Source organism: Podarcis tiliguerta, assembly GCF_965153285.1.
Source record: "Podarcis tiliguerta genome assembly, chromosome: 8".
Taxonomy (NCBI): Eukaryota; Metazoa; Chordata; class Lepidosauria; order Squamata; family Lacertidae; genus Podarcis; species Podarcis tiliguerta.
Window position 1 is genome coordinate 23,776,442 of NC_139541.1, and position 20,446 is coordinate 23,796,887.

The 20,446-nt window shown below is 49.0% G+C and overlaps 1 protein-coding gene across 2 annotated transcripts in view; it reads left to right on the forward strand.

Annotated features, from left to right (window-relative positions):
* DNAJC16 (DnaJ heat shock protein family (Hsp40) member C16) overlaps nucleotides 1-20,133 on the forward strand; it is a 29,244-nt gene extending 9,111 nt beyond the window's left edge. For both annotated transcript variants that reach the window (XM_083452116.1, XM_083452117.1), the window contains exons 5-15: nucleotides 1,624-1,808; nucleotides 2,825-2,929; nucleotides 4,617-4,775; nucleotides 5,627-5,757; nucleotides 8,428-8,611; nucleotides 9,846-10,028; nucleotides 10,375-10,451; nucleotides 11,532-11,612; nucleotides 13,089-13,184; nucleotides 14,262-14,429; nucleotides 15,933-20,133. In XM_083452116.1, coding sequence (XP_083308242.1) covers nucleotides 1,624-1,808; nucleotides 2,825-2,929; nucleotides 4,617-4,775; nucleotides 5,627-5,757; nucleotides 8,428-8,611; nucleotides 9,846-10,028; nucleotides 10,375-10,451; nucleotides 11,532-11,612; nucleotides 13,089-13,184; nucleotides 14,262-14,429; nucleotides 15,933-16,326 — 1,763 coding nt within the window. In that variant the 3' untranslated portion in view covers nucleotides 16,327-20,133. The remainder of the gene's footprint in view (nucleotides 1-1,623; nucleotides 1,809-2,824; nucleotides 2,930-4,616; nucleotides 4,776-5,626; nucleotides 5,758-8,427; nucleotides 8,612-9,845; nucleotides 10,029-10,374; nucleotides 10,452-11,531; nucleotides 11,613-13,088; nucleotides 13,185-14,261; nucleotides 14,430-15,932) is intronic.
* The last annotated feature ends 313 nt before the right edge of the window (nucleotides 20,134-20,446 follow it).

The following is a 20,446-nucleotide window of genomic DNA, read 5'->3' on the forward strand; positions in this document are numbered from 1 at the left end:
CCTCTTGGTTTACTCATAAGGTTGTGGTGGAACATAGTGAACAGAGGTGGCCTCATAGGGTGCTGAGCAAGGCAGCTGAGGGCTTTGCAGGACATCACCATCCATTTGTATTTGGCCTGAGTTTTTCTTTCAGAGTCTGGCTGCGTCTTCCCTGGGCTGCAGCTGCAGTAATTCAAAAGCAGTGTGCTCTGAGAGGGCCACTCCAATGTGCCTTGTGAAATAAATGAATTGAGTTACAAAAGGCTATTGTGGAGCTAGTGTGCTCACTCACGGAAAAGGTTTCCCGCTGCATGGCTGCATGACTCCCTGTTCTGGCCTTGCCTGCTTCCAGTCATCCTGTACTGAGGATTGTTAGTTTCTCTCTCTCTCTCTCTCTCTGCGCAGGTGGTAACTGGATTGTTCCATCACTCCCAATTCAGTGACAAAACAAAACAAATCCTGCCCAGAGAAGAGGCTTAATGAAACATCACTACTCTGGGGCATTCATCTAACTTCCTTGCATTACATATTCCATTAATATAAATAGTGTGGGTTGTATTTGGCTGGGTCCTACTCATATTAGACCTGCTGAAATTAATAAAACCTAACTTGGTCACATCCATTTCATATCACCTGCACAACTGACTTCCTTCTTCACTTGTTTCTGGAATTCTTACTGTAAAAGCAAAACTTTCAGGGGCAAAAGTGTGCCTTGGCTCATGGAAAATTGAGTAAACGCTGCCCTGGTTGCTGCATCAAGCCTCTGCATCAAGTCCAGTTCTGTTGGAGCTTGAGGCTTGCCAAGGAAGGAGGGAGTGCCTAGTCACTGGTCCTAGCCAAGCAGAGAGTATGCAGGACCTTGGACAGCTTCAGGGAGCCCTGCTATGGTAGCTATGATGTTAAAGCAGTGTTTCTCAATGTGGGTGACATCACACAATTTTTGTTCTTTTTGAAGAAGTTCTTTTGCAACCCATTTGGGCCATAAGCCACCATTTCTTCTCCTTTGAGGTCTCCTCTTCATATTCTTACATTTGAACAGGAATACCTACCTGTTTTGAACCTGTATAATGTGGTCTTTGAAGGTGCGCTTCCATCACCAGTCGGCAGGTTGGCACAGAAAGCGCATCTTCAGAGGAAGTTGATTTGACTGCCAGCCACCTTGCCTGCCAGACCTCCTTTGAACATTGACACATGTCAATCGCCTGCTGTCATCAGGTGACTGATAGGTGGGTGGTCCTTCCTACCTGTCAAATGGCCCACAGGGGGACTTGGACCCAGTCCCCCACCTCTGCTTTCACACAGAGCTCAGTCTTATTCATAGGAAGCTGCCTTCCATTGAGATTGGCTATTGGTTCATCTAGTTTGGTGCGTTGACTGGCAGCAGTTCAGCAGAGTTGAAGATGTTAGGAACTGGACCTTTTTTATGCAGTACTTATGCTCTACCACTGAGCTACAACCCTTCCGTTTCTGTTTCTGCTGCTGCAGAGAATGCACTAGCAGTTAATCCCTGTCCCTTGAGGCTCCTAGATGCTACAGTAAACATGTGATCACAGACTTCCGATGTTTTAGATTCCCTGAAGTTGTTAGAGACCATAGGAGAGAAGATTAATTCTTCTTTATGGTATCCTTCCTTCCCTCATTCAGGAGTGGGGATTGGCGTTGTTCATGCTGGCTATGAGAGGCGCTTGGCACATCACCTAGGAGCACACAGTACACCATCCATCCTGGGACTTATCAATGGGAAAATTACCTTTTTCCACAATGCAGTTGTTCGGGAGAATCTGCGGCTGTTTGTGGAAAGCCTACTTCCGGGTAACCTTGTTGAGAAGGTGATTATTGCCTCCTGATTTATTTTAAGCTCCTTTTTGCTGTTTTCTGTTTTTGTTTTCATTAGCATTTTATTAGAGACTTTGTAATTCCCCCCCCCCCCCCGCAAGACATGTACCACCTAACATCTTTCCCAACGCTTTCAGATCTTCTGTGGATATTTGGAGGGTCCCTTGTAGTTTTCGGAATTACTCTGTTCTCTATGCAGTTGGGGGCTACATAATAGCCAGAACAGGGAAATGGGTATTGATGATTCAGTCTCATGGGATCCTGGGTTTAAAGTGAGTTGTCGCCAAGTCTAGAAATCCCATCCTTTGGTTAACAAAGCTCCTGTAGCAACTCATTGGCCAGGTTTGTACAGAATGCGAAAACCAGGATCAGTACAGGATCAACCTCACAGATAAGCAGAGTTACCGTGGCTTGTTTTGCCTAAGGTTGGCTTTGTTTTTCTAGCCACTCTTGCTTGGCACCTCTGTAGCTGAACAAGCATTTGGGTCAGGGTGCTGGAGCAAACCAGTATAAAGTCAAAGTCATGGGTTTTGAGGTAACAAAGAACCATGGTTGAGGCAAGCCAAGTTTCTTAAGCCAGCTTCAATCCATGATTTTGTATTGTGGTTTATTGGCCACAGGCAAACCATAGTTAACTGGCTGAATAGGTTTGGATGTATAAACAAACCACAGTTGAGCTCAATAAACCATGGCTTTACAATACTGTTGTGTCATTCTGTGCTGCATTTAGTTGGCACTGACATCAGGAGGCCCATGTATCTCCTGCCACAGTATTCCCCAAATGGTGGCCTCCAGATATTTTGGACTATTCAGCCCCAGCCAATACAGCCATTGGGAGCTCCAGTCCAAAACATGAGGAGGACACCCGGTGGGGAGAGGCCATCCTAGCATATCATGTCATTTGGCCCTTAGATGCAAGTTTGCAACTTACCCTTTGAAAAAAATCTGAATCTGAAGCAGCATTCAGTGTTTGATGACTGAGACTGATCATCTCTGTTTTACGTTGAAGATTACAGATAAAAACTACGTCAGATTCCTGTCGAACTGGAAGAAGGAGAACAAACCCCATGTGCTTCTCTTTGATCACATGCCCCTTGTCCCTCTGTTATACAAGGTAAAGGCTCTGTTCTGTACCTGGTTTATCCTACTTAGTATGAAATGGGGCAGGGGAGGGGAGGTCCTTTGGCTTCCTTTGTAGGTGCGCAGCTGTATTGAGATGTTGTACCAAAAAGAAAAGAGTCTCATGGCACCGTAAAGACAAAAAGCTTACTTTGGCATAAGCCATCCTTTCCCAACTTGGTGCCCTCCAGGTATCTCGGATTACAACTCCCATCAGCCCCAGCCAGCACAGCTGGGGAAGGCTGGCAAAAGCTCTGTGGACCATTTCATTAGATCCCTCCTTTTTGCAGACCTGAAAGTGCCTGGATCCTCTGAAACAGCCTTCCAGGGGTTCAGTATTTTACAGTGGTGTGCAGCAGTGGCATACCATGGGTTGCTGGCAACCAGAGCGGGGCAAGTGTTGCACCCCCTGGTGGACCGGGCAGCTGGAGTGGAGGCGCATTCTGGGGGGCATGTGTAGAGCCCGCAAGGCACGTGGCTTCTGGCGCTGATGGTGGTGGTCATTGCATGCCTTCTTAGCTTGGCAGCTCCATCACCTTCTGGCATGGCCACCTTCACCAACCACAAGGAGAAAGGGGCGCCACCCCAGCCCTGAAGGCCTGGCCTGGGCGTGGCTTTGCTCCAAAAGGCGACAGAAGCTCAGCCACGCAGCCTTGATGAAGGAGCCTGTCATGGGGGCTCCTGGTTGCACCCCTCAGAAATACACCCAGAGCCACTGCCCCCCACCACCGGCCACCTCCACACTACACCACTGGAATAAGGGACCACAGAACAGAGGTAGAGCACATTATATGGATTCCAGAGGCCACAGGGATCAATCTCCAGCTATCAAAGTAGACAGTACTGGACTAGACGGACAGTAGAAGGCAGCTGCATATGCTTGGTTATTGCCGTGGTCAAAGAGACCCTGCCCTAGTGTCACTGGGGGCTAAGAGGTCCAGAGGAGGAAATTGTGAAAGCTTTGGAACGAACATAAAACAAGGCTACTGAATGACTGGCCCATCCAGTCCAGCATCCTGTTCTCACCATGGCCAACCAGATGCCTGTGGGAAACCCGCAAGCAGGACCTGATCACAAGAGCACTCTTAAAGCCTCAACCCACCCTGTGGTTTCCAGCAGAGCTTGGCAAATCCCTTCCTCTGCCATCAGCCCCTGGTCTGTATTCTTTTCTGTGCGGAACTGCATGCACACAACTAGCAGGCACATCTCTTTGTCATTCGCTTCCTTGAATGTGGGTATAGCTGTAGATCAATGTTGAAGCCCATAGCTGTCAACTTTCAGATTTGAAAATGAGGGATCAGCAGCCTCAAAAATAAGGGATCAGCAGCCTCACCTGCCCCGGGGAGAGTCTACAGGATATCTAAGAATCCGGGATAGCAGCAGGAAACGGTGCTGGAATAAGGAAATTTCCTGCAAAAAAAAAGGGAAGGTTGACAGCTATGTGAAGGCCCCAACTTCAATCCCTGGCATCTCCAGGTAGAACTGAGAAAAAGACACTGGAGAGCCACTGCCAGTCAGTGTAGACAGCACTGAGCTAGATAGACCAATAGCCGTGACTTAGTAGAAGGCAGCTTTCTATGTTCCTGTGTAACAGTAGAGTGAAGACAGAGTGGGTTCCTGTCTATGCATTGCACGTAATGTACCGTGTAGCCCAACTGCATCCACCTCCTCTTTCTTTCCAGCTGACGGCGTTTGCTTACAGAGATTACCTGTCCTTTGGATATGTGTACGTTGGGCTCCGAGGTACAGAAGAGCTGTCCAGCCAGTATAACATCAACGTCTACACGCCCACCATGATGGTGTTCAAAGAGCACGTCGATAAGCCTGCTGATGTCATCCAGGTATGGTATGGCAGCCGCCACGCAAGGCTGCTTATGCGAGAACTCTGGCCCTAACAGGCAGGTGGCCAACGCTCAGCCTAACTTGTTTCTACGGTGTTGATAAGGATGCTTCAGATAGCTCCATCAGTCTCCATGACAACTTACAATGTCTTGTAAGCAAAGCACAGATCCTTACCTTAAAGAAGTTGCAATCCAAATCTAGACTGTTGGGGACCTGCAACAAAAGTTTGCAGTGCAGATGGATCCCGTGTTAGTCCTACTCATAGGAGACCCACTGAAATTAATGAACATGACTAACTTAGGTTCTTTAATTTCAGTGGGTATACTCTTGTGTAGGACTAAGACTAGATACAACCCGCTCTGTTTAGGACTGCAGACCTTACTTAACTAGGGCTGCAATCCTTACCAAGTTACATGGGAGTAAGCACCATTGAATTCATTAGTACCTCTGAGCAGACATGATTAGGGTTACACTGTTTAGTCATTAAACAATTCTGAAATAAAATTAATCAGGAAGTTCATATTTAAGGGCATTCTGGCTCCCCCACCCCACCCTTTGGCCAGTTTGGTTTGGGTGTGTTTTTGTGGGACAAAGAACAATGGGGCTCGCCTTTTAAATATATATATATATATTATTTCTATCAACACATAAGTAGTTTTTGTGTTATTAAATTGTGAGTTTATCTGGCAATTCCTTCCACATCTCAAAAGGGTGTATACTTTGATGGTGGTATGTAATCTGCTGAAGTATTTTGGTAACCTGCAAATGTATTTAAATGGCACATGAATCATCAGCTGAAAATTCTGTGGTTGGTTGACAACTTGTTGGGTGTGTGTGTGTTGTTTTCCAGGCCCGAGGCATGAAGAAGCAGCTTATTGATGACTTCCTGTCTCAGAACAAGTTCCTCATGGCATCTAGGCTCACCAGCCAGAAGCTTTTTCAGGAGTTGTGTCCTGCAAAAAAGTCTCACAGGCAGCGCAAGTAAGGCTCGTGGTGGTAGTGATGCTCCTCCATAGTGTGTTTGGTTTTGTAGGGGTTATCTGGGGACTTTCAAGTCCCTTCTCAGAATGGGATACCGAGAGCTGCTGGAGAATCTAGGCCTAAAAGAATTTGCAGCTGGAAAAGCAGAACTCTGCAGCTGTAGATGCATTTCCTGAACCAGTTTCAAGTATTTTTGGGGTTGCACAGTAAAATTATTGGGCAGGTTTTGTAAGGTAAGGTGAGTTCAGAGTGACTTGACTTCCCTACCTTCCTGCCCCCGCCCTTTTAAACGTTCTGCAGAGAAGGTATTTGGGGGTTTTTTTTGCGGGGGCGGGGTAGGAATTTAATAAGAGAGATTAGCTTTCACTCTCTTTCTTCCATAAACAATTCTTTATATGAGCAGAGTCCAGATTGTCCCAGTAGCGTGCGGGAACTAAGAACTCAAATTTGCAAATCCCTGTCCTCACGTGACCTCCAACAAAGCAAGCCTTGCTCTTGCTGAATGCTGAAAGAGAGCAGAGTGCTGATGCTGTTTCAGCAACTGTCAAACTTGGACTGAGGCTTATATAGAAGCAGCAGGGTCTGTTCTGATTGCAAAGGGTTCAGCCCATTCCAGCAGTCTTACTCAGGCCGCCCAGGGAAGAATCTGGTTGTACTGGGTCTTCTGTGATGGAGTTCTTGTAAGTCAAAGAATGGCTATGTGACATCCTTAGGCCAGAGGGGCACGGGTACCATGGGCTCACTTTGTGGACCTGATTCTGGGTGTGGCCTTGTGTGCAAATCCCCTTCTGACTCAGGAATCCTCGACTTCAGCACCTGAAGAAAGACGATCTGACTCAAGGGTCATGATAATGTTGCCATTCCTCTACCAAGCCAGTAAAGCCTACAGAGGGTCCCCCACCTCGTTTCCTTAGTGCGTTCCTGTGCAGCCTTTCTGCTGCTCGGAGCAGCTCACAAAAATAAAAATACTCCAATAGTTAGCAGCAAAGATGTGTGAAAACAGCATCTGTCAAACAGCTACAAAAAGCACACAGCCTTAAGCTTAACGTGCCAGGAAGATGAACACAGCTAGTGCAGGGGTTGATGAAAGGGGAGAGGTGATCTCAAAAGAGAGAGGGGTCCCCAGGGCTTTAGAAACCAGGTTGGGCTCAGAAACATACTTGCATCCAGGGTGATGGCTACAGTCTGGGCTGAACATATGCAGGCCAGGTTCTACACTAGCGCAGGCTTCTGAGTTGTCTTCAGACCAGCATCCTGCAGAGGGCAGTGCAGTCCTCAAACCTCAAGGTTAGCATGGCTCAGCTGCGTGCAAAGTGTTTACAGAAAAAGAAGTCCCACTGCAGAGTCCCATCACATGGAGCATCCCCACAGGCAATCTACAAGATTCATTGCTCCACAAGGCCATGGGTTGCCTGAATCCACCCAGTGCTCCCCCCCCCCCCACATTGCTCCAAGGCCTTCTCTTCTCTCAAGAGTTCTCGGACTTTACCATAGTAGCTAGCCTTTGACAGAGGGGCTTGTTCTGGCTTCTTCCAGCATGGGCAAAGTAAAATTGCCTTGCAGATTCTCTTTGCTGAAGCCAGGAGCTTGCTTGAATCTCAGGGGGAGGGGAGCATATTTTCTGTTGAGGGCCACATTCCCTTGGTGGGTAATCTGATCGGGGTCACTGGCTGGCAGTAGCCGAAACCAGAACTAAAAGTGGGTGAGGCTTCTACTCTTTCTCTCTGACCCTTTTCCTATCTCTGTGTTGCCTGGGAAAGGACAGGTTTCTCTTGCCAGAGGCCTGAACTGATGGCTTGCAGAGAACTTTCAAAATTAGGCTGAGGGCTGCAGACTAGTAAAGGTAAAGGGACCCCTGACAATTAGGTCCAGTCGTGGCCGACTCTGGGGTTGCGGCGCTCATCTCGCTTTATTGGCCGAGGGAGCCGGCGTACAGCTTCCGGGTCATGTGGCCAAGCATGACAAAACCGCTTCTGGCGAACCAGAGCCGTACACGGAAACGCCGTTTACCTTCCCGCCGGAGCGGTAACTATTTATCTACTTGCACTTTGACGTGCTTTCGAAATGCTAGGTTGGCAGGAGCAGGGACTGAGCAACGGGAGCTCAACCCGTTGCGGGGATCTGAACCGCCGACCTTCTGATCGGCAAGTCCTAGGCTCTGTGGCTTAACCCACAGCGGCACCCATGTCCCATCTGCAGACTACCCGTTCCTAAAGCGGAAAGGGTTGGAGTCCAAGTTTCCTTGGTTCTGGCTGCATAGTGTTCTGGTCCCAGCCAAGTGACTTGGGAAGGAGTTTGAGCCAGTGTGGTGTAGTGGTTAAGAGCTGTAGACTCGTAATCTGGGGAACCGAGTTCACTTCCCCGCTCCTCCACATGCAGCTGCTGGGTGACCTTGGGCTAGTCACATTTCTCTGAAGTCTCTCAGCCCCACTCACCTCACAGAGTGCTTGTTGTGGGGGAGGAAGGGAAAGGAGAATGTTACCCGCTTTGAGACTCCTTCGGGTAGTGATAAAGCAGGATATCAAATCCAAACTCTTTTTCTTCTTCCCTGTGAACAGTTGCTGTCTCTTTGGGTGTGTGGGTTTGCGGGTGTTTGCCTTCAGTATTGTCAACTAGTCCTATTACGTTTCTGAGAGGGCAGTAATTATCTCTTCCCTCGTGATGCTCTAGGTACTGTGTGGTCTTGATTACCGGCGAGGGCGATAAATACACTGTGAGCTATGAAGCCTTTCTGGCTTTTGCTCTGGCCAACACGAAGGACACCCTGAGGTTTGTGCACATCTACAGCAACTACCAGCCGCAGTTTGGGCACACTTTGCTAATGGACGACGAAAGATTCCACGGGAAGTCAGCCGTGAGTGTCCTGCCTGTGTCCTCCAGCCCAGCTGCATCTTGCTGGCTCTTTCTAATTCATTGCAAAACGTTCATTCAGTCCCATGTTTCCTGGGTCAGTTAGCAGCACTTCAGGGAACCATTGTAAGAGAGCTTTATAAAAAAAAAATGATTTGAAATGTAAAAAAATTGAACCGAAAACATAAAAAAATGGCTTGAGATGAATCATAAAGCCCTAATTTCACTGCCTTGTCTGCAGGCTGGATCCGCCCAATATGACAGTTCTTTTTGGCCTAGCCAAAATGGCCTCGGAAGCCAAACGGGGAGACTTGGCAGGCCTAAGTAGGCCAGTGCCCTAGAGATTCTCCTCCCCACCACCACCATTTTCTTGTGGAAGCATTTTCTTGTAGAAGGCCAGGATGGGAACATAAAGGGGGTGGGGGTGGTTACAGGGCTGTGAAAAATAGGGATTAAGTCCATGCATCATTTTGCCACTGCCCGTTCAGGCAGAGGAACTGAGTGGGTGAGGCAATGAATCTCCAACTGCAGGTGATGGCAGAAGGCCAGGTAACTCCCACCTGGTTGTAATGGGCCAAAGACACCACTTCTTTATCTGTGCTGTGGGGCAAAGATATTGGTGTTTCGCAACTTTGACCTGTTGCAGGATCTTCGCCAGACCCAGTTGAACATAGCAGAGCATACACAGACTTCCAGAAGCAATCAGTTGCTGGAAGGAAGGAGGAAGCAGGAACAAGACGCTGCTACTAGTAACTTGGTTACTTAGATGTGTTTATTATTTAAGGCAGACTCACAAGTTACTATATACAAGAACAGAAACGGATCTTAAACTAGCTTTCTTAACAAACTCCAAACGACTCTCAGAACACCACACTGACCAACACACTACCCAGTCAGGGAAGGTCATGAGTCATCATGCCTGTGTGGAGACCTTAACCAATAGTAGAGCTATATCCATAGTCCAATATCTCTAGGCAGAATAACTCCCTCTGCTCAGTCTTCTTGGCCTTCGGCCAACTCTTAATCGCTTTGTGTGAAGCTCCATGGGCAAAATCCCAACAAAAGATTTCCTGTTGCCTGGAGCTTCAGGCTTGGGGCTCTGGGTTCAACTGAAGCCCTAAACCTGCTCCTTCTCCCCTGGCTAGGCACACTCTTGGAAGCTACGGCTGGTTTCTCTAAAGCTGTATTGAAAACTCCCCCACAGCAACTTGTGGTTTAACCCTCTGCTTCTTGCCCAGGTGGTCATCTTGGAGAGGCGCAACAATGCCGGGCGAGTAGTCTACAAAGCCCTCGACGAGCCCTGGAGCGGCAGTGAAGAGGACAACTTCATTCTTCTGGACCTCCTGGATCAGCTGAGGACAGACCCAGGCATTCTCTCTTCCGATACCATCCTGCCAGACTTGAATGATGAACTTGCTCCTGTAAGCATTGTGGATGTTTAACAGGATACAAGTGTCTCTGTGTGTGTGTGTTTGTGGGTGATGGGATCTCCATGCAAAAAGCCTTCGATTCTCTACATCGAGATGAGTAAATAGACTCACAGCCCGGTGCTAATACATTTACTTGGACATAGCTGCACATGCTTTAGGCTGCTATCCTCTGTGCACTTACCTGGGAGTAAATCCCATTGGATGCATTGAGGGTTACATCTAAGTAGACCTGCATATAGGTTTGCTGCATTTGTTTAAATGCCAGAATAATGAACTGCAGCTGTAGCTGATGGATCGGAATCACCCTTTCCCCTCTGCTCTTTCGGTGTGATCACAGGTTTTCTTCCTCCGATGGATCTACTCTGCCATCGACTATATATCAGACAGCTGGGACAGCCTCTTTCACAGCAACTGGTATGGATTCTGTATTAATAGCAGCCTTTCCTTGACTCGCATTTTTGGAGTGTCAAAACCAGGGGTAGCCTTCTAACGTTTAGGCATGTTGCGCCGATTCCCATGAAGATGGCTCAGTGGCTACTAACCCAAATGGCTGTGTTCCGCCTCCACATTCAGAGACAATAATGCTTCAGAATACCAGTTTCTGAAAACCACAGGAGGGAAAGAATATCTCCTGTGCTTGGGTCCTGCTTGCCAGTTTCCTACCAGTATCTGAGTGGGAACAGGATGCTGGACTCAATGGGGCAGTGGCCTGATCTGGCAGGGCAGGTAGAGCAGGTACTTGTTTAGAGAGGAAGGGAGCAGGTCTGAGAGCTAGCCGGGAGCCTAGGCAGCTGGCAGGGGGGAGGAGCAGTGGATATTAGAATCCAGTGGCTCTTCAGGGTCATTGGCGGTGAGGAGATCTGCTGTAGGGAGAGGGGGCTTCCAGGTTGAACCCGGACAGGTTCTCTTCTAATTCCTTCTGTTAGCACATTCTGGATCTTCATGCATTTACCACGATCCCCTATGATAAAGTGTAAAATTTGCATGGAATTAGAAGTGCTCAAGACAAAAGTGAAGACTGTCAAAGCGGTTTGGGCCAATTTTGGGTGGGTCGCTGGTCAGCGCTTTGGGTGGAGACATTCTGCTTCTTGACCACTAGGAGTTGCTCTCCCTCTCCTGAGCCATTAGTAGACCACTGTGTTTGTATTATTGCTGCTGCCACCTAATACTAATAGTGATCCCCCCCCCCCCGTAAATATATTTGATGCAGGCTATAAAGCATGCCTGAATGTGCAAAACAGTGTAATAACAATTCTAACCTTTGTAGCAAAATTCCTCTCAGACCTTGGGCCGTTGAGGGAGCACAGTACTTCCTAAAGGGCACAAGGGTGAGGGAACTGGAGAGGACAGCAAAGATGGACAGAAGGGAGCCAATTCTCGTATTGGTTCCATTTTCACCTCTCCCGGGAGGCAGCCCATTCAGAGGTGGGGGAAGAAGGCACAGGCTGCGGATTCGGTTTGACACCAGCCATCATTGGAGATCTTCTTTTGCAGGAGAGAAATGATGCCCCTCTTATCGCTGATCTTCTCAGCCCTCTTCATCCTTTTTGGGACCGTTATTGTTCAGGCTTTCAGGTAAGCAGCCGTATGTAGTAGGTAGGTAGGTATTTTTTGACCTTTGTATCCCTTCACGGCCTAAGACTCTCGTATCTACGGGACTGCCTCTCCTGGTATGCCCCACGGAGGACCTTAAGGTCCATAAACAGCAACACCCTAGAGGTCCCGGGCCCTAAGGAAGTTAGATTAGCCTCAACCAGAGCCAGGGCCTTCTCAACACTGGCTCCGGCCTGGTGGAATGCTCTGTCTCATGAGGCCAGGACCCTGCGGGATCTGATTTCTTTCCACAGAGCCTGTAAGACAAAGTTGTTCCACCTGGCCTTTGGCTTAGAATCAGTTTGATTCCCTCCCCCTCTTTCTTTTTCCTTCCTCCTCCTGTGAAGAGGCTGCATCCTAATGTTTTAATGTTGTATTTTAATCTTGTTTTTTAAATTGTATTTTAATCAACATGTTTTTATTATTTGTTGTTAGCCGCCCTGAGCCCGGTCTTGGCTGGGGAGGGCGGGGTATAAATAAAAATTATTATTATTATTATTATTATTATTATTATTATTATTATTATTATTATTTATTAATTACTTAACCACATCTAGGGCTGGCTTGCCGGCTCGCTCACAAGGCAGGCTGAGGCAGCCACCTTATGAGCCATCCTGGCACCACTGCCAATGGCAGAGAAGTGGCAGTGGCTTCTAGCGAGATCTTGCTGGAATCTGTTGCTGCTTCACGGGTGCCACCTGCAACCCATGTAAGGGAGACTTTGGCAACAGGGGATCACCTTCCCATTTTGCCTCAGGCAGCAAAATGGGATGGGCTGTCCCCCACCACATCTTCCAGGCAGTTCACAACCTGAAGACGATAAAGTACAATCATTCAACCGATGGAGGCACCAGGCGAGCTTCTCTAGGGAGAGCTTTTCAAAACCAAGGCGCCAACATTGGAAAGACCCCATTCTCTTCTCTGCTTTCCCCTTTGTTTTGTAACCTCACCACTCCCACCTCCCCCATTCCAACCTTTATTGATTTTTAATGTTTATTGACTTCATTGGGTCTTCTCTTAGTATACCAGCATTAGATAAAACCCAAGCTCTGTAGGTGGTTTACATAGAATAAAATGAAATCTTGAATAAAAACTAATTTAAAAAAATAGTGTAAACAGAAGACCTAATAAAATTATCAGGATATAGATAAAATCAAGGGGTTTTAAAGCAAATACAGTAAATGAAAAATGGAAATAACGGTGTTTCTGTGCACTGCTATGGTTCGTCAGAAGCGGCTTAGTCATGCCACATGACCTGGAAGCTGTACGCCGGCTCCCTCTCCCAGCTAAGCGAGATGAGCACCGCAGCCCCAGAGTCGGTCATGACTGGACCTAATAGTCAGGGGTCCCTTTACCTTTTTAGACACACAATAGTCACACTGCAGATGAATTGATCCGACCCTGTCCGTGATCCCCCAGCCTCTTCCCCTCCTGAAAACACAACTTGCTGTTTTTCAGTGACTCAAGCGACGAGAGAGATTCGCCTCCCGCCAAGAAGGATGAAAACCCTCCGAAGGGCGAGAAGAACGACACAAGTTTCACCAAAGATAACAGGTTTCTCCTTAGTTCAGCCTTCACCAGCCTGGAGTCCTCCAGGTGTACAGGACAACAACTCCCATCAGCCCCAGCCAAGACAGCCAGTGGTCAGGGATGGTGGGATCTGTAGTCCAGATCTATCCACAGGGCACCAGGTTGGCAAGCGCTTCCGTAGCTTAGCACTCTGCTTTCCTGGGGTTGGCCTTTGCGTCTCCTGGGCCAGAGGCAGTGGCCAGGGGTCTAGAAGCGTAGCCTTCACTAGAGGTGACAGAGATGGACTCTTGGGCCTTGTTTGCCCCTTGCCGGCAGCCAATTTCTGACCTGGGCTGCCTGTTCAACTGGGGCAATGACTCTGTCCCAGGCCCTGCTGAAACGCAAACCTTTGCATGCCTTCCACCGCAGTGTGAGTGGGCTTTGGCTCAGTGATGGAGCATCTGTTCTGCCTGCAGCAGCTCTCCAGCTCAGTCCCCAGCAAGCTCCTCTCTGAAACCCTGGAGAACCGCAGCCAGCCAGTGTGACATGATCTGCAGCAGCTTCCTCAGGCCTCCGTTGTCTCAGAGGAGACATCTGAAGGGGGTTTGGGAGGCTTGTTGGGCTGAGAAGGTTGGGTAGATATGATGAGAGCGAATGAGGATGGAAGAAAGCAGAGAACCTTCTACCTGGCTTGTCCAGGGGAAAGTGGCTGAAAGTGCATGTGCAGCTGAAACTGGGGAAAGGCTGCGAGCTCTCTGGACTGGAGCATCTGCTTTGCATAGAATTGTAGAGTGCTGGAATCTTTTTGCCCAATGTGGGGCTTGAACTCACAACCCCGAGATTAGGAGTCTCATGCTCTACTGACTGAGCCATCCCAGCATGCAGAAGGTTCAGTCAGACAGGTTCAATCAGAGATGACAGTAGCAAACTACATGGACCCAAAAGGTCCACCTTCATAGAAGGCAGCTTCCTCCAAGAAAGCCTTTTTCACAGAGGCTTTTCTCGAGGCCGTAGAGCTCTGTGGACATATAGATGCTAAAGGTCTGCTGCTTCCCCTTGCTCCCATGCAGGTGGCTCTCCTTGCTTCCTGCTGAGCCTCTTCTCTCTCCCCTTCCCTTACAGGATCCCCAAGAAGGGCTTTGTCGAAGTGACCGAGCTGACAGATATCACCTACACCAGCAACCTGGTGCGCCTGAGGCCTGGGCACATGAACGTGGTCCTGATCCTTTCCAACCCCACCAAGACGCCTCTCCTGCAGAAGTTTGCCCTGGAGGTCTACACTTTCACTGGGTGAGTGTGGGGCACCGTCACTGGCCAGAGTTATGTTGGAGGTGTGTCATGCCGTGGGAGAAAAAAAGGCATTTTCAGCCTTCCAGAGTTGAAATGGAAGAGCAGGACGCTTATTTCATTCGTGATGATTAGCCCGTTTACAGTCTTGAGTCACTCTTGCAACAGCACAGTGAAGTTGGTCAGCTTTTGGGCCCATTCTGTAGATGGGAAGCTTAAGGCTGCAAAACGGTAGTCGGGCTATGCTGAAATGGGGCTTAAAATCACCTCCTCATCCTGGTCCTCTCCATTTTTATCCCTTGGGTGTTTCCTCTGGCTTTTGGAAGGCTGGGGGAGGCTATTTTTTGAAACCCCGAAGAGCTACTGTTGGTTAGTGTCAACAGCACTGTGCTAGATGGACTGGTGGCCTGACTGTGTTTCAAGGCAGCTTTCCTATGTATCTTCCTCACTTCAGATGTCTGGGGAGGACTTGACCCTATATCCACCTCTGACTTGGATAGGAATCCCTTGCAGTTGTGTGGTTGTGGCGCCAATTTCAAATGGGAGGATGTCTCATTCCCCTGTGTCAGACATGCTGCTGGCTTGCAGGTCATAAGTAGATCCAGGAAATGAGTATTTCTCAAGGGGCTACTGGGTGATGGGCTAAGTCCCATTGTGGCCTTGATTGGGGTTCAGCAGGGTCTGGACGAATTTGAATTGCTTGAGGCGGTGGGGTGGGGTAGAGGACAGATCAATTTAATCTGCTTTGAGTCCTGAGAAGCTCTCCCTTCCCTGGTTGGAGGCATGCAGGAACCAGTGAGCCTACCCTGGCAGGCAGGGTCACATAACCAGTTCTTGAGTCTCCAGCCCAGGCCCTCCCCGACTTTGATCAAGGCAGTTGCTTTAGCTCAAGGATGCGGCTAACCATTTTTGGCCCAAGTGCCATATTCGCCCCAGCCAGCCTCAAGCAGTGTGTGTGGCCACTCCACACTAGGGGCATCCCAACCGCTCCACTTTAATTTTTCTCCTTTTTTCCACCACCAAAATTATGGGGTCTTAGAGGGCTGGAAAGCTTGGTTTGGAGGGCCAGAGCCAGGGGATTAGACGCTCCTCCTCCCAGCTCTTCTGTTGTTTTTCAGCTTCTAAGCTTACAGTGGTACCTCGGGTTACAGACGCTTCAGGTTACAGACTTCGCTAACCCAGAAATAGTACCTCGGGTTAAGAACTTTGCTTCAGGATGAATACAGAAATCGTGCAGCGGCGGCACGGTAGCAGCGGGAGGCCCCATTAGCTAAAGTGGTACCTCAAGTTAAGAACAGTTTCAGGTTAAGAACGGACCTCTGGAACAAATTAAGTTCTTAACCCGAAGTACCACTGTACTGGGTTCTGATCGGGATGCTGGAAGTAACCCCTTTAACTATCTGCCACGAATGCTTCAGCTGAGATTCCTGCATTGTGGTGGGTTGGGGTTGGGGGGTCGCTTCCAACTCTACAATGTTACAATCCCCTCCCGCATCCCTTTTCCAGGAGCAACTGCCTCCACTTCTCCTTCCTGAACCTGGACAAGCATCGGGAGTGGCTGGAGTACGTCCTGGAGTTTGCGCAAGACGCCGCCCCCATCCCCAACCAGTACGACAAGCACTTCCTGGAGCGCGACTACACGGGCTACGTCCTGGCCCTGAACGGGCACAAGAAATACTTCTGCCTCTTCAAGCCTCGCAAGTCGGAGGAGGACGGGGATGCCCCGGGGATGCCCTGTGATGAATCTGACCTGGGGGAGGTCCGTGGGAAGTCTTCCTCTTGCAGCCCGGGGGCGAGGTCGGTGAAAAACAAACTCAACAAGCTCTCCCTGTGGATGGAGCGTCTGTTGGAAGGGTCCCTGCAAAGGTTTTATATTCCCTTGTGGCCTGCGCTAGACTGAAAACACAACAGCAGCGGCATAAAATTTTGAAAAAGGAAAAAAAGAGTTTTTTCGAAAGAGAATCTCTATCTCAGCAGAGACGTTGAAAGAGGACAACTGCAAGCATCTCTCTTTCGGGAGTGTCGGAATAGACGGTAGCTTTTTAGATGAATCCTCCTAGGCCCCGTGAGTTAGAAACATCCTTCCCGCGCCTTTGACCTAGGAGCGATCGTGGCGGCGAATGCACTGGCGCCTGCTCTTCGTACCAAATGGTTTGAATGCTTGGAAGCCGTACAATCGAAACTGGTTCACAGTCGGTGCCCCTGTCCCCCACCCCACCCCACCCCCCGCTGTCCCAGCCTGCTCCAGTTCCGCCTCTGGGTTTTTCTCCAAAGCCGATGAAAGCCTTGCTGCTGTGGGAACTCTCTTCTTTGCCTATGGATGGTTTAAATGTTTTTGGTTTTCTTTTGCTGCCACTCTCCCCCCACGTAGTCTACAGAGAGCTGTAATCATCCCTACCTGTTGGTTTCCCACACATGCCCCGTTATCCTTTTTATGTACCAAATAGCTGACAGGGCAGGATGTGTATAAGGGCGGGGGGGGGGGAGGTACTAGCAACCCACTTGCATGCCCCTCTCCAGCCCTGGGTGCAATATAATCCAACAGGTAGAGTTGACCAGCTCAGCCTTCAGCAGGACAGGGAGTGGCCAGCTGAGCCGCAAACACTGTACGAGAAGCAATGAGCCATTTTAAAAATGTATGTCCCTTTCGATGCCTTCCTGCTTGCTGTCTGGTTTGTCCTCTTCTCCGAAAGACTTGTAGTTTTACAGCCATACTCTCAGAACCACATCCATAGAGCTACGGACTGCTGCTAGCCAATAGCCGTGTGTGTATGTGTGTATGTTTGTGGAAGGCAGCAACTCCTGCTTGTGAGTCGTTCCCTGGACATCCCTTTCCCTTCCGCCCTGAAACAGCAACAATACATCTGTAGGACAGTAACTGAGCGACATTTCTCTGTATCAAGGAGCTGAAATTGCCTCTCTCAGCATGGCCTCTCCCAGGATAAGGTTAGGATTCAAATGCCAAACTACTGAACTTCCGGGGTGTCTGTTCCATGGCAATGTGATTTCTTTCTTTCTTGCCTTCCTCGTAGGGCAGGGCACCCTTGCCACCCTTTTCTGAAGCAGGTTTCCAGGGGCCTGTTTGTTTACAAAGGGGCACGGCTGCCCAGCTGCTTCCCCTCCTGCCACCTCTCAGAATGTGCCGCTCACCTTGATCTGGTTGACTTTTTCCTTGGAGCCATAGGAGTGGTCACATTTTTAAACTGCGGGTTGCTTTCTAATTTAAATTTAAGCCCAAGGGTTGCATCTAATTCCAGTCCTACGCAGGGGATGCAGGCGCATCAAAGTTGATGCACATAATTATAACTTAGGTCCATTGACTCTAGGGGGATCTGCTCCGAGTAGCACTTAGTTGGATGCAACCCTACAACACAACGCACCGTGGGCCATGCGTCTTGGATGGGTTCATAGGGCGTATATTTGGAAGCTTCCCGTGCAAAAACAAAAAGAAATGAGCCGCGTAGCACATCCGAGAGAGAGAGAGATGTAGTAGAGCTCTCTCCCTAATGTGCTTGCTCTCTACTTGCAGGGAGCTCTTTTTCATTCAAAAATAGGACAGCTGAACCTCACAAGAGTGGCCCAGAACTTTGCGGTGTGTAGAACAGCTCTTGGAAATAGAATGTCTTGCTGACGTGCTAGTGGTGCCTTGCAACGGGGAATTGGGGATGGGATGTGCTTGGTGTGTTCTTTCTTAAAAAGAAAAATGAAAAACAGAGCAAGCAGTCTGCTTCTCGCAAGAGCTCTCTGAAGTGCCGGTTTGTTTGTGCTGGGTCTTCCCTCGTCACAGGAGTGACTCTGGGTGGATCCTTCCCCCCCACCCCACCCCCAAGAAATAGTGGTGCACCTGCTACCTGCCTATCAAGGCAAGCGAAAAGTCTGTCCTTTAATAGAGGAGGGTGATGTAGTTCCTGTGCCGCAGCCACCCGTCTGTCGAATACCCTTGCTGCCCATTTTGGTAAAGTGCTTCAGGACGGCCTCTGCAAGAGCGTCGGGTTTCCACGGAAGTAGGTCAGAGAGATCCTACTGACAACCGTCAGGGGTTTCGGTGCAAGGTGCCTTTAAGCGGAGCTTCTGGGGGACATTTTGAACTGTCGTCAGCTCCTCCGTAAGGATCCCCTCCGGGAACGTCCGGAAACGAATGAGAGAGAAGAGGATTAAGCAGCTGCCGCCGAGCAGATAATCGGAAGCTGCCTTGTCCCTTTGTGGGCAAATGAACTTGTGTGCCTCAGCGAGCGATTTAAGAAATACGTAGGGTGTGCTGGCAAAGGAATCAGCACTGTTTTAATGACGTGTTCTTTGTAATAAATAGCACTGGGATAAGAATTAATATACTGCCAGGTTCCAATAACGGGGAAAGCTTTGCCCGTTCTCGGGTTTCATAGGAACACCTTCACATGCAGTCGGTGGAGCTTTCTAGGTAGAAGGTCCCGGGGAAAAGTAGAGGGTGGAGCCCTCAAAGTGAGCTCTGCATCCTCAGTGGGAGTTCAGGATGCTGTGGGGTTTAGAAGCTGGGGTGGGGAGGACGCCCTAGCTTTTTCCTGCCATCTATCGCTCTGCAGTCGGCCTTGGACAACAAGTGTCCCAGCAACTACAGCTGGTGAATCAGTGGTCAAGGGTAGCTCTCGTAGCCCAGTTTTAAAACATCGACTGGGTGTATCACTCCTTCCTCTTCCACGCAGCTTGGCTCTTGTATGAAGGGGGCAATCCTCAACTCAGTGCAATTGCATGGGTGCCAAATTCATGCAAGGCTTCCCCCTCTTTCGTTGATGCTGAATTTAGCATCTGCGTGCGATTGTCATCAGCTCTGAGGACCACGCAGAGAACTTCGCCACCCGTAACGCTAAGCCCAGGCCTCTCCTTTGCCAAAAGACCCAGGTACCTTCTGCTAACTAAATTTAATCCATTAATCCTGTTAACAGAAATTGCTCTAGAATTGACAACCTTCTCTCGGAGCTTTCGGGAGAAGAATGCTTCCACTGCCTGCTTGTTGGTTCTCAAACGTGACGGTGAACCGCAAACCGTGTCTTGACGGCACACGAGCAAAATTGCGCCCATTTTGCCCCTCCCAACTCGCAGCAGGGGAAGGCAGACCACAATTTGCAGCAGAGATCTGTTCTTGCCCTACTTCTTGTGGTGTGATGGAGCCAAGCAAGCCACGACCCAACGCTAAATCAAGGGTCGCAGTTTGTTTCCTCCAAGGCATAAGTGGGAAGGGTGTGATTTGCTCGTGCACCGTAAACCATGGTTTAGGACTCCCCACGATGCACAGACACAACCATACAAAGCCTTTCTTATTCAATCTTCCTTAGAACCTGAAGCTTAATGCCTTTAGCAGGGAAGTGATAGCATATTGTCCCATCCTCCTGTGCGTTGTCGCCTTTTCCTTTGACGTTCAATGTGTTTGGTTCCCCCCACCCCAGCCTCCCTGTGACGGCCATTTTGTCTTCTGTGTTCTGTAGAAATGTTTGTCAGGAACCGATACGAATAATCCAGCCCAGGTGGAGGGATTGGTTTGAAAAGAAAGCTGAACATTTTGCACTTTTGATACTCTTGGGTTGGGTGGGTGGGGAATAATTAATTTATTGGGCAAATTGTCTCTTTTTTTTTTTTTGTATTTGTGAACAGGCCCTAATTTTATTTTGGTTTTGCTTTAAGACTCTTACAGAATCTGCAACTGAAATAAAACTATTTTAATGTGTGTTCAGAATACGGTTTGGTGCTTCCAAGTGACTCTTGATGATAAATGAATGGTGGCGGCACAGTGCAATTTGGAGCCAACTCTTACGCTGTTAAATTTCCATGGCATTGGATTGAGTTTGGTGCCTTTGGTGGGAGACCTTCCTGGGGTTTTCTCTCTTCCCTTTCTCTCTACCCTCCCCTGCCCCCCTCCCCTGCCCTTCACACAATGTAGAACTGAATTTGTGGAACTCACAGACACAAGATGTGGCCACTCAGATGGCTTTAACAGGAGATTACGATGGAGAGGTGAAATTGAGCCTCCAAGTTCAGAGGCAGTATAC